The sequence below is a fragment of the Somniosus microcephalus genome, chromosome 2, assembly GCF_052327205.1.
Source record: "Somniosus microcephalus isolate GS21.2 chromosome 2, FLI_Smic_1.0, whole genome shotgun sequence".
NCBI classification, from domain to species: domain Eukaryota; kingdom Metazoa; phylum Chordata; class Chondrichthyes; order Squaliformes; family Somniosidae; genus Somniosus; species Somniosus microcephalus.
The window spans coordinates 302,751,019-302,765,127 of NC_140988.1; the positions used below are offsets into that span (position 1 = coordinate 302,751,019).

The 14,109-nt window shown below is 39.7% G+C and overlaps 1 protein-coding gene across 12 annotated transcripts in view; it reads right to left on the reverse strand.

Moving 5' to 3' along the window:
- Positions 1–1,219: 1,219 nt before the first annotated feature.
- Positions 1,220–14,109, reverse strand: part of LOC147123499 (ubiquitin-associated protein 2-like) — a 59,842-nt gene continuing 46,952 nt past the window's right edge. For 3 of the 12 annotated variants that reach the window (XM_085973807.1, XM_085973818.1, XM_085973812.1), the window contains exons 10-13: positions 9,698–9,771; positions 8,072–8,255; positions 2,140–2,329; positions 1,224–1,560 (exon numbers count right to left, since the gene is read on the reverse strand). In XM_085973807.1, the coding sequence (XP_085829933.1) occupies positions 1,298–1,560; positions 2,140–2,329; positions 8,072–8,255; positions 9,698–9,771 (711 nt within the window). In that variant the 3' untranslated portion in view covers positions 1,224–1,297. Of the gene's footprint in view, positions 1,561–2,139; positions 2,330–7,450; positions 7,643–8,071; positions 8,256–9,697; positions 9,772–14,109 lie in introns of those variants that run through there. The other 9 variants (XM_085973850.1, XM_085973845.1, XM_085973835.1 and 6 more) reach the window with 7 other exon arrangements.

Here is a 14,109-nt window from a genome sequence, read left to right on the forward strand (position 1 = left end):
GAGAGGGGGGGGAAGAGAGAGAGAGGGGGGGAAGAGAGAGAGAGGGGGGGAAGAGAGAGAGAGGGGGGGAAGAGAGAGAGAGGGGGGGGAAGAGAGAGAGAGGGGGGGGAAGAGAGAGAGAGGGGGGGAAGAGAGAGAGAGGGGGGGGAAGAGAGAGAGAGGGGGGGGAAGAGAGAGAGAGGGGGGGGGAAGAGAGAGAGAGGGGGGGGGGAAGAGAGAGAGAGGGGGGGAAGAGAGAGAGAGAGAGAGAGAGAGAGAGAGACAGAGAGAAAGAAAGAAAGAAAGAGACAGAGAGAGAGAGAGAGAGAGAGAGAGAGAATTTCCACTGGTTGGGGATTCTAGGACCAGGGAGCATAGTCTAAAAAATTAAGAGCCAGACCTTTCAGGAGTGAAATTAGGAAACACGTCTACACACAAAGGGTGGTAGAAGTTTGGAACCCTCTTCTGCCAACAGCAATTGATGCTAGATCAATTGTTAATTTTAAATTGGAGATTGACAGCTTTTTGTTAACCAAAGCTATTAAGAGATATGGGCCATAGGCAGGTATATGGAGTTAGGTCGCAGATCAGACAGGATCTCATTAAATGGCGGAACAGGCTTGAGGGGCTGCATATCCTACTCCTGTTCCTATTGGGTTAACTGGCAATGCATAGAACACAAAACACCTTTAAACCCATATTGCACTCAGCTCTTCCCAAATTACCCAAGAAACTCAAAAATAGTGCTTCAAATCAATATGTTAACTTATGTCCTTTAGCTTAGGCATCATTGTTCCCTGGTTTCTCACTTTTCAAAACAGCATTACAAATATGCAGCTACAAGACACGCTTGAGCACATTGTTGAAGAATGTTAGCAGGGCATAGTGCTGAGCACAGTGGATGAATATGTACAGTTCCCTCCAGGTAGACAATTGATACAAAAAGTGTTAAAGCGAAGGATTCTTGCATTTAACACCATTTTCCTACTCCACAGCCCAAGCCAAGCACTATTCTGTGGCTCACTTGTGTGGGCGATGACTTGCTCGAAGGCCTCTTCTAATGGACCTTGAGGCAAACAGGCAGGTGATCTAAAGGAAGATTTGCTGCATCCAGCCTCTGCTCTACCCTTCCCAACAAGACATGACCACAGGAGACTTAACTGAAACTTGTCCTACTACGGAAAGCACACTGGACTATTAACTTGTTGGTCCATCACAAAACCTTTATTATTTCTGGGCAAAATGGTTATGACAAGTTAAAACATTTTTGTGCCAATCCAGTTAAATGTAGCTTTCACAAGTATGGCAAAACTGTTCCTCAACTTACTTTAGAAGTTGGCGGTATCTTCCGCTTTTGGGTTTTAAGTTGTTTTTGCTGAGACTGTTGAGCATTGGCTACCTGATTGTCTGTGGAGATGGGTAGCAGTTGTGTCATTTTAGCAGCAGTGCTGTCAACAGGAGAAGGTTCTCTTAACTTGATCTGGGAGGAATAGGTATCTAATACTGGTTGAACGGAGGCCTGCTGCTGTCGTTGGGTCATCTGGCTCAGAACAGGTGAAGGCTCAGGCTGGGTCTTGAAGTCTGAAAGATGCCCAAAAAACTGCTTTAAATTTTAGAAACTTAAGAGTTTGAGTATATTATACATACACATCACACAATGGAAATGTATTTAATCCTATATTCAATTTCCCAATTTATAATATTCCTTCCAAAGCTTATATTTGTTACCCTTTCATCTCCCTTCCAATTACTATTCTCCTGTTGTAGCTCCCTCATGTCACAAACAAGTTCTTGCAGTTCCATGAAAACACTACAGTTCATAGCTTTTGAAGACACGTTTCTGTACTAATTAAATTACACTGCTGTGGTTTGCCTACGATTTCCAACCACACATTTACACAACTGTCAAATAATATTTAATAAAGTGATAACATTTCTGTTTTGCCAAGACTACTTTTGGCCTCGTAATCAACCTTGTTATTATGTGTGTGCAGTCACAAGTGAGATTTTACTTACAAAAACTGTGTTGGAATCAGAAAAAACATTTAAAAACAGAAATACAGCAAGGATATTGTTTTAAAGCAGACAAATTTTATTCCTTTACTGGCACAAATAAATACTAGAAACCCAGGTATCAATTGTTAATGACAGAATACTGACCAAACTGGCTCAGGACTGTTGGCTGTGAAGTTGCTTTCACTTCCCAGGAATGCATGTTGCTACTTGGTTCTCTGCTCTGTGCAGCAATCTCTACCAAACCAGAGGACTTCAACTGCTCACGTAATTGGGACCCTGGGGACCCTGAAGAGTTGGCAATCTTTGTAGCTGCAAGTTCTGCAAACCCAGGCGACTAAAAAAACAAAAACCACAAGTTAAGTTTTCAGAGAAGCATAAAATATTACAAAATTAATATTCCACACCTACAATTCTCACCCTCACTTTGCCACACATATTTTGAAGAGCACAGGAATGTTCTATGCAAGCTATTCAGAAGACTTTTTAAACAGTATGTTTACCCATCTATCATTTTATTTGTGCTTTAAGTATTTCATGCAACTTTTTTTGCACAGAATAGTTACCAATTTAGAAGACTTTTTCAACTGTTCTAATACAGTATATTTACATCATATGCAGGTTTCTTTAATTGAATGGAATTTTCTGCAAATGAAGAAGAGCAAATTGAATACTTATCAGCCAGGTAAGTATTCAATTTGTTCTTCATGGCTATTTTCACAAAATCCCATTCATGCCATGAAACAAAAATTTCAAAAAGGGCAAGATAAATGCAAAACATTTAAGACTTGACACCAACACAGATCACTAGTTCAGCTATTGCTGAGTAACAAAATTGCTAGGCCTGGATAAATACAATCTTTGCTAGTTAAAAAGCTTCTCCTGCACAATTTGAAAGTATAGAAATTGCACAGCAATCCTAAAATTCGGATACTCTCACTAGGCATCGTTTCCCCTCCCAGAAAGGTACTTCAAATGCACTTGGATTTGACTTCAGAGAAATTATTTTTTCCTATCTACCTCACCACACTCCTTCCCAAAAACTACCTACTCAAGATGGAAAGCATTCAAAAGTCAATGGAAGCTTTTACTGGTTAAAAATGGTACATTTTGCTGGAGTGCAAAAGTCCGCAGAAGAAATAGTAAACACAGAACCCAAATCAAATGCACTTAAATGTTGGCAGAGTAGATATAGGACCATTTTAAAACAAATCTCAAATTTGACAGATTTTCAAAGGTGATTTGCATAATTGATTTGTTGAAAAACTACTTCAATTACATTGAGATGAATGAATGGAAATAAAGTGGATAAGCCAATTATGGTGTCCAAACAAACATTCAAAATCCAACCTAATCACTATAAAGACGCAGTTACTTAGGCTTGGAAAAGAGTTTTAATAATGTGGAACGTAACTACATAACTACAAACATAATCAGTTCATAAATCATACCAAATCAGAATTAACAGATTCTCACTTTTCTTTCTTTCCCAAACTTGAATTTTGCTGTTAGTTGTAGTGTCTGAAGAAATTGGAAAAAAATGCCAACTTTCCATACGTTGCCTGGAAGTATTAAGACAAATGATTCTCAAGAAGAGTCCAGAGTACAGAAAGTGTTTACCTAGGAGCAGGATTTTTCTATCAATGAGAGGCTGCAGCCCCTTTTCCTTTCATAAAATAGAGATTTCCGTTACTGAGATTCAAATTGCAACTCAAAATGGTATAAATTTTGAAGTTTAGTGCTCATTTCCTGGTCAGTTTACAGTCAGTTCTCAGGTGAATGAAATATCTATCAAGGTCTGCTCAGGAAAGAAAGTTCATAGTTTTGAAAGGCAAATTGGCTATCCATGGGTCATTTTGTGTGGCATTAGAAGGCCTTGAAATTAATTGTCCATTTAGGAGAGGTAGAAAGAAAAAGGGAAAAGCAAAACAAGGAAGCATCAGTTAGGTTCCATCCACCAACTTTTCAGGAAACAGAGCTACAATGGAGTCTGTTGTGGAATGACTGTTTAACTAGAGACTTACAGTTCAACTAAGCTTCATCTACTGAGCCTCCAGTGGTTAATCATTTTTTTCCTCTTCATACCTGCCAAATGACCAGATTTAAAAAAAATATATTGTACACAAATCAGTACTTACATTGAAACTATAAAAGTAAAGCAATGAGTTAAGAGTATCAACTGAGCCACGAGACTGAAAGGGTGCAGAGAAAATGAGTGTATGCGTGCACAACTTCATTGGGAGTCCAAAAAAAAATGCTCTACATCTTTCTACATTTCAAATTAATTATTTTAACTTTTTAATTGAAGTATTCTGAAAAATAAAAGTTGAACAGTATTCTCAGCTATTCTAAGGTCACAAATAAATGAAGTAGCCAATATAAAATATTTACAAAATTAATCTACCACCACACCCTGAATTGGTCAAGTAACCAGTACCCATGTCCAGTGGCCTGAAAACAATCTTGGATGAATTGAACAGGGAGAAACCCTCAAATTCAGCACCTGCATTTCTGGTCATCACAGTAATGGACAGACAATACACTGCCCGGAGCCTCCAAAGTTAGTTGGCATAAAAATCTAAACCCAGTGATGAGAAATTCTCCCTCCCATGAAAATTATACTAAACACAGCAGTGCGGAGTAGAGTTCAACAATCACAAGAAATATATATCCAGAAACTCAGCACCTGATACAATTGGCAACACGAGTTTTAAGGATCAACGAGAAAGCTTAAAAAGGGGTTAATTTTTAAAAAGCAAAAACTGGGAATTCTACATCAATTAACTGGATGCCTATCAATAGATGCTTTAAAGCTTTTTATACCAGCAACTCATACCTTTTTCTATACCAATCCTAGACTGCACCAGTGAACTGCATTGGTATCTCGGGACCAGTGAAATTAATATCCACATTTTCAGACATAAAAATCAAAGCTTCAAAAGGACAGTTGTTTCATTGCTGAAACAGTTGACTGAAATTACATTTAGATGGCGGTAATACATTGCAGGACAAATTTGAACATCTCTGAAAATGTTCAATTAAAAATGTTGCTGCCGTAATTATTAGACACTTTGATGACTGACCATGGGAAGCTCATGGTTCTTTTTGTCTTTTGAGTAAACAATGAAATCAGTTGCTTTGGCTAGAATTTAAATATCAGCACAGAAATGACATCAAAGACACTTTCAGGAAATCTCAGTGGTAAATTGTCAATCGTCAAAGAGGAGCATGCGAACAATATGGCATACGACTATTCTCGCATATTGTAAAGATTGCTTGCTGTGTGCAAACTGTCGTAACATGACAGCTTTCAAAAATCTCACATGGTACTTTTGCCTTCTCACATTTAATGTTCCCATTTACCATAGAATAAATAATGGATATGTCCAAATCATTGACCTGGAATATAGTTAAGCATATAAAGCTCATTACACATTACGCCCTCCCAGTCAGAAATCCCGGCAAAATTGGAGCCCAATTCTTAAGTACTGACAGCTGTGTATTTAGAAAACATTGAAGAGCAACAATGGAAATGCTAATTACCAAAGCCTATGACCTTGTTGGCTAGAGTTATTCATGGATATAACTCATTGTTGGACTCGTCAGTAATGCTGCAAATATTCTGCAATTGGATTAGATGTCTGGCTACTTGAGAAGTACATAAATCAGTCTGCCTAGCACACAAACTGCTTAACAGCTGGTCTAATAAGTCACGCATGCTGTCCAATGAATACTTAAAAACCGCAACAGCACTTTTGTACCTATAGATTCAAAAAATTCGAACAATGCGTATACAGCACTTAACACAATTTGCCATGTTTTCTGTCCCAAATGCTTTCTAAAAATGTCAAAGCACACATTACTCAAAAGGTTAAACACCTTGAGAAAAGCTATAGGTGGTTACAAAATACAATGTAGGGCAGCTCATAATGCATCTACAAAAGTAGAGTATTATATATAAAGTTATACTTCTCCACATCAGGATATCCCTTCTGGAGGGATGTATCAGCAATCTCTGCTAAATGAAGGGGCCACTCTTAAAGAATAATGCATTTACCACAAATGAGCAGGAATTGTTTTGGGGAGATGTCAACAGGTCATGCCTACACACAGGGCAAGAAGGGACCACCACAGCCAACTCCAATCTTATCCTGGCCCAACATGCACACAAGTTCCATCAGAAGGAATGACTGAACAGCAATCAGGGATGGGAACATTGCCAAATTTCACCCCCCCCCCCCGCCCCAAGCCAAGGGAAATTAAGGCCAACTGTACCCTGCCCCCCAAGCCAAGGGAAATTAAGGCCAACTGTACCCCATTGCTGAGGTTAACCTACTCAAAGATCTATATTACTCACCTATACGCCATCATACAGTCCAGTTATCCATTAAGCTATTCAGGAGTTTGTCCTTCAGCATTTTTATAAATGGAGCAGAATTTGTTTGTTTATTCCCTCCCTCATTTTCTCCAGTCCCACCTTTAAGGAGACCAATTTTCTGGTCCCTAATTTACAATCCAATCTGCAATGATGTACTTCAAAACAAGTTCAGCTTCCAAAGGTGCATTATTTGTCCAATTGACTTTCTGAACATATTACAGTCATCTGTAGCTTACAATCTCAGATTTTTTTTTTTTTTTTTTTAATTGAAGTAGAGGAATCCACACAATCAAATACAATGCTAACCAGTCTTTTTTTTTTTTTTTTTAATGACTTAAATATTCCAGTAGTTTTCAAAGCAGAATTGCAGCTTTGGAAAGGGGGGGGGGGGAATTGACGATCATTTGGCAGCATGGGCTCAACCCCATTGGTAAGAAATTAAAATTTTGCTTCCAGTATATGTAATGTAACTTTATTTAGTATTTCAGTCACACAGTTTCAGCTTTCTCATCAAATTTATGATACAATTTGTAGTTCACAGAACTGGTTCACAAGCCATTTACACCATCCGCTATGCCTGGCAGATTGAAATATGCAAGTAAAATGTTAAAAAATAGTTCCTTAAATGAAGAGCAAGCACACTGTTGATGTCTGCGCTTGTGCAAAACACTGAATTTAGCACACAATAGCTGCAAATAAAGTTGTGTTGGTTATGCAATATAGCCTCAACAAATCCCCAGCTCTCAAAATATTTGAGCATACTTGGTTAAACCTGGCTCAGAATGCAATGGAGCTCAACACAAGAGGCCTTTTCATCTTTAGGATCAGAGGCAACCAGAAAGAGGAATGAAACACCTGCTTGAAGCACCTTATATCTAGTGTGGGACCCGAAGGAAGGAAGGAAGGAAGGAAGGAAGGATTTATTTAACCCCATTTCCAAATTGTTGTCCACAAGTCTTAGTCCTTACCATGGCAAGGACTCATGAGACAATCACCCCTTCTCAACAGCTGAGGGAGATGCTCAAATACCATAAGGGCCCAATGATTATGCTAAAGTCCTCTTTGCTGAGGGTGCAGCACCTGGTATCAAGGAAGTGTCCCTTAAGGACAATCTCTCCTCTGGTCCCAGGCCCACTTCAAGAAATTCTCTGATGGAGCAGCCCACTCCAAGTTGACCCTGGCCCAGGACAAAGTCATTGTGGCAATCCATCAGTGGAAACTTAGCATCACAGGATCAGCAACACTTGAATCCCACCAGCTTCTTATGTCATACTAGAAGAGAAAAACACAGAAGAAATGTTTTTGCAAAAGCTACAAAACTACAAGCCTTACCATCACAAAACTAATGGGATCAAAACTTCCTCATCTAGAAACAAGATAAGTAGGGAGGGGTGAGATAATGATACCAAGGAACAAAAAAACAAAGCAGCATTCGACTGCAATCACAGATGAGGGAAAAAGATTGATGGCATAGTTTGCAGATTCCACATGAAGGAACATGCTTTACTTAAAAATTCTGATTACAAAGAACATAGAAGGTCAAACCCAAGTGCTGCAGAAGACCCGTTCTGAAGGAGAAAACAACTCTAACAGAACATACATCTAAAAAGTCTATAAAGCGTCATTTTTAGAAGCTCTAATTTATACAGCAAACAAGTATCTTATCAAAATGTATAGTAATTTTGTTTTTTTTTGGTTTACCAGATTCTGAGAGTAGGAATTCACAGCATTGGAGTTTCCTTCCACCGATGAAATTGGATCATCATGTTGGGAATTAGTGAACACCAGTGACTGAGTGAGGTTTGCCTGTTGGGGTGCTTCACACGAGTTGGTTTCTGTTACAGTACCAGTTGAGGGTTTTTGAAGCAATGTTGCTAGATCAGTGCTTAAAAAAAATAAGTTTATTTTCAGACCTTTTAACAGGTTCTGCAAGGACTGCAAACGGATTCAGGAGGCACTTGTAACATTTCAGACTCTAGATTTTTATTTAAAAAACAGCATAACTTTATAAACCTGACTTACGGCTCACCAAAAATGAGTCAGTTTTTTTCTAAAAAAAAACTTCCCAAAAATTAATTCTTAAAACTATTGCTAACCAATTTAAAAGTTTAGTATAAACTTTTCAGTCACATGCTTGTTAGCAAAGTACCCTGCAAAGGTTAGGGCAGGAGGAAAAGGCAGTGAACACACCAAAGGCTGGCTCGATTCTGTTGTGAAAATAAGACTAGGTACCAGACATTAGCTGGTGAAGAGTAATAAAAGTTTGAAGACCCATGGGTACACAATATGAAATCACAGCCATTAAATAAAGTAAAATGAAAACTCCAAAAACTAGAAAGTTGGGTGGAGGGAGGTGAAGATGCCAAGTTGTATCTGTTGCATTTCCTAGTGATTACTATGCCATGTGTGTGGAAGTAGGACTGCATTCTTGGCTGCATAGTGTATGGGCTGCAGGGAGTTGATTGTAAAAATTATCCTGCCCCATGCTTTTACAGGTTCACTATATTTTAAGTTTTTAAGCATGCTGCAGTGTTAATTATATACTCCTGCAGAAAACAAATATGTTTTTTTTTTTTTTTTTAAAGTTAAAATGACAACGTTGCACCTTTTGCAAACTACTCAATGGCATAGCCTCCTTCAGCAGAACAGTTGTAAGCAATAAACTAGAGATAACAATTCTTCTATAAATCATCTATGTCCCTGGCCAAGGCAAGTGAGCAACTAGAAGATCCAAATTTTAGCAATTAGGACATTCACAGCTGCTAGCTGAGTTGTTTCCAAACATGATCTCTTTTCTAGAGTTTTTGATGAGTTATACACCTTGACACACTGCACAAATTTGAGTAACTTCAGAAAATGTCGCCCATTATTTGAAAAGGTTACTTCAAAGACGAGAATACATCCAACTTTGTCCTAAAGAAGTTCTAGCTTCGACCTACAGATCTAGATACAGTGGGAAGATGAACTGTGAATAATGGATGCATCTGACTGGAACTGAGGCTTTGGTTTAAATTTTGGGTTTAGAAGTCAATTCAAGTAAGCAATGAATGCAGAGAGTTTAACTGGAATCACACAACATTGAGTCCCAGCTTCAAATCACAACACATTCAGAAGGTCATTTGACAGCTCAAGATATTGATTTGGCTAGTAATACTCATAGTTGTAACAAGCACTTGCCATTCTGTGCAGTATCCTCAATCTCAAATTTCAGCAATTTCAGAGGCTGGCTTACAATATACCAGTGGCAATATCTTATACTTTTCTGAAGTTTCTCTACATGATATGTTAACTTGTTAATCCATGTTAAAATAGGACTACATTTCATACCTTGGTCCTGGAGTGATTTGGTTGTCCATTCTTACAATAGTGGAGGCTGTAAAGACCTTTGTTTCTGTAAGCTGCTTAAAGAATTCATTAAAGTTAAAAAGGATTACGCATGCCTCTATTTTGTCAACAAAACAAATCTAAGACAACATGGCTGCAATAACTACTTTAAAAACACACTTCAGACAAGCTCCGTGGGTAAATGAGTTTATCCACGAGTGGCTGAGCCATATAGATCAGAAAGGTCTCTGGTTCAAGTCCTTGCTTGTGCCGAGTTCGCTGATTTCAGCCGAAGAATTTGAAGAGGAGCCACAATCAGCTAAGGGAAGTTGTCCAGGCTTCCTGCTATGGATCACTACTCAGTGAACCCTTCTGGAAGTGTACATGTGGACATTAAGAACAGGAGCAGGCACACTGTGATATCCCCTTGTAGTCAAGCAGCTCACACTCACCAAGGTCTATACAAGAATGATAGCTACCTGGGCAAGGTACTGGAAGATGCCTAGTTCCCATGGAACTGTACTCAGTAAAAAAGGGTCAACTCCTTCAAAAAGGGGAAAAGATCAAAGTAAAAAATTTCAGATGGTACAGCTCGTTTAAGACTTCAATACAACACTTAAGAATTGCTTTCCACAATGTTCAAGCTTGCCTGCTTATTGAACTCCATGTACAGGAACTTAAAAATCTACATATGCATATGTTTAGAAGGAGGCTTGCAAACTGAAATAAAAATTGACCTTTATATAAAGTATATATGATTTTTTTTTAAAAACAAGACATGGTCATGATGGGCTGAATCACCTCCTTCTGTGTTGTAAACTTCTGATTCTATAATGTGATACATGCCTTGCATGCAAATCCCACTGGATAAACATCTTCAAACAAAAAATAATTTTTAAAAAAATGCAAGGACAGTGGTCCTTCTTAAGGTCCTTCAGTAGTTTTGCTGCAATCATACAGCTGCTAAGCATATTGCATTAGGATCTGGGCATTAAAACTTGAATGCTAAGTTCCTTTTTAAAAGGGAAACTCAAATGTATTTTTTTCTCCAAGTCTCCATTCCATTCATCATCTCTAATTAAGAGGGTGTAGAGATGCCCTCACACACACAATACCACAAAATAGCTGATGGCTGGTGACTCGATCTCATTTAGACTTTTTTGTCTCTTGAAAGAATCCTATTAGAATCCTTACAGTGACATGACTACGGTTGGGAATTCAGTGCATGGAAATTGCAAATTACAGCCTCCACTGTTGTAGGAAATTTTAAAACCCTTTTACAAAGTTGTCCAGGTATTCGAGTCTTCAGACACATCCTTATTTCCACCTCACCCAATACTGCAAATGTGTGGATATGTACATGGAGGTTACCTTTCCCACACACAGAATAATCTCAATGCTGAGATAATGTAATTTGCATCAAGATACTAATAGGAGGAAGCAACAAACTTGCATTTATTTAGCGTGTCCCAAATGCTTCACACCAAATGGCTTTTGAAGTGTAGTAACTGTTGTTTTGAGGGGCAAGTGCAGCAGCCAATTTGTACACAGCAAGGTCCCACAAACAGCAAGAGGTGGTTATCAGTTTTAGGACGTTTGAGGGATATATGTTGGCCAGGATACTGGGAGAACACTTCTCTCCCCCCCCCCCCCCCCCCCACCCCCATTTACTTTCTTAAATAGGGCCACAAGATCTTTTACATACACCCGAACAGGTGGACGTTGGTTTAACGTTTCATATGAAAGATGGCACTTCCAACACTGCAGCACCATTTCAGTAATGCACTTAAACGTCAGCCTAAATTATGTACTCAATCCCTGGAGAGGGGATTGAGCCCATAATGTTCGGACTCGGACAAAGCAGACACTTGGCAAATAGCAGCTAAAATTGTATCTTCGCAACCAAATTAAAATGAAAACTAAAGACGACAAACAAAATCCAAGATAGTAATGCGTTACATTACAAATTTATAGAACTAAAATATTGGTCAGTAGTCCACAACAGTGGGACAGATATTCAAAATTGAAGTCTTTGCTGTTATTCAAGCACCAATTTATTATTTCAACATTTCCCGTGGCCTACTGAATTGTGTTGCGAAATGTGACTTGGAAACTTAAGAAAATTCCTACAAAAACAGAAATATGGGAGCCAGAAAATATGAACTAAAAAAGTAACATGTGGAGCAAATACTAAGTTTCATCAACTATCATATTTGGCTCGACCAGATCAAGCATCAACGTGCCTCGCTGGCATCAGCTAATTGCGCAGATACTGCTTCAGAATCATCCCAAAAGGACAATTGTGGACTCCTGCTCTCCGCAACCCCTCATGGATAACTATCCACTTAACACTTTCTCTTCCCCTTCCCCCCCCACCCTCGACCCTCACTTCAAATACCAAAGATGAGGAGCTCATGCTTTTTGTCTCCAAGATAACCATCAGCAACAAGAGCAGCAAAGTCATGGGATCACCATTAGCTCAGTATTGGTGAACAGGTTACACCTAGCATAGATAGTGATTTGAGCAAATGCTTCAATCCCTATACATTCATGTCAGGCTAAGTAAAATGTAATACACAGGCACATGGATATTACATTAATTCTAAGGTTTGAAAGCAAAAAAATTGCTGGTCACTATCATGTCAATTTAAAAGATCTTTCATACTTTGCACTTACAAAATTGGGCCCTTGAAACTAGAGTTCAAAGCTGTAAAACACATGGCCCAATCTTCTACCATCAATCAAGAAAACAGTATTGCATAGCTCTTCCCCCCCCCCCCATCCCCCCCTGTGAGATGATAGAATTGTCAAACATATGGCAATATGAAGTCCAGATAAAAGCTCAAAGTAAATACAGCATTGAAAAATGTACCAAGACACTTCACAATGTGAATTTTAATTTGGCAGTGTTGGGGTGAGGAGGAGAACGAGATAGCCATTATAGTTAAGTGACGATAGGGTAATAGGTGTGGGATAGGATATGGGCAGCAGAGTTATTCCTGAGCTAAAGTTTAGAGGGTGGAAGATGTGGTGTATGTGCCTTTAAGAGCAATTGTGGTGTATGTGCCTTTAAGAGCCCCAGGTGTGCGTAATGCCGGTAATTGCCACTTGGGCTATATAAGCCTGTGTATTGTGTATATCCTTTAGAACCCCCCCCCCCCAGACTTGCTTAGTAAATACCTATGAACCAACTCCTGTCTTCAGTGTCTTTATCTACACACGGACACTACAGTGGCGACGAAGTGGAAACGGACTTACCTGCAATTCGGCAGCACCTCAAGGACATCGATTCCTCCAGCGTCCAGAAGACTCAAGGAAGTAATAGAAACTGTGGTTTCACCAGCTGGCCAAGCTGGTGGCAGGTACTGCGCTAATCCTTCCTGGGCGTCAGGCTGGGGCTCCAGCGGCGGGCTCTACAGCTGAGACAGGCAGCTGAATCGGAGGCAAGCAATAACGGACTGGGAGGGTGCACTCGGGAGACGGCCGGCGCGGCAAGCAGGTCAGCGTTTAGACCTCCGTCGGGAACGAGTCTCCAACAGTGAATAAACGGAAACCACAGTAAAACAGCGTTGTTATCGGTAGCAGCGGCGGGAAAGCGCAGGAAGCGCCATATCGTTGCTACAGAGAAAAAAAAAAGCACGGGAAGCGCCATATCTTTTTTGAAATGCCCAAGTCTGGCAATATTGATGCTTTTGATAACGAAACAGAGCCTAACTTTGGCAATATTGATGTTTTTGATAACAAGATAGAGGATTGGACCACATATGTAGAAAGAGTGGAGGTGTTTTGCACCGCAAATGGAATAGAAGATGAAAAAAAAGCTTCAGTGCTTCTGGATCTAATGGGCGCAGAAACATACAAGCTGTTACGCAACTTAATCACTCCAGCCGAACCGATGGACAAGAATTTTGAGGAGATTGTTGATACCCTACACTGCCAATTCGAGGCAGGACTGGCAGATTCTCTGCGAGACAAATTCATCTGCGATCCCCTAAGTGTAGAAACACAAAAAAAGGTACCTTCTGGAAAAGATTTAACACTGGACAAGGCTTTCAGTGCAATAGGAGCGGCAAAGATACAGCAAAGGCCACAGGACTTCGGCACCCATGAAATGACACGGGGTTTCGAGAGATGTTATCGCTGCGGCAGATCCAACCATGACCAGAGGGATTGCTGGTTCAAAGAAAAAGCATGCAGGCGATGCGGAAAGATGGGACACATTCCACGTGTATGCCGATCTGAAAATAAAAAATCCACTAACGGGAAAAGAATCAATAAGGAAAAGCACAGAAAGGTACAAATGATGACGGACAGTCGCTCCAAAGACCAGAAGAGCGATAGCGACTCCGGGAACAAGAGACTAAGCTCTCTCAAATTACATAATGTAATTGCCAATGAAGATTACCAGACCATTT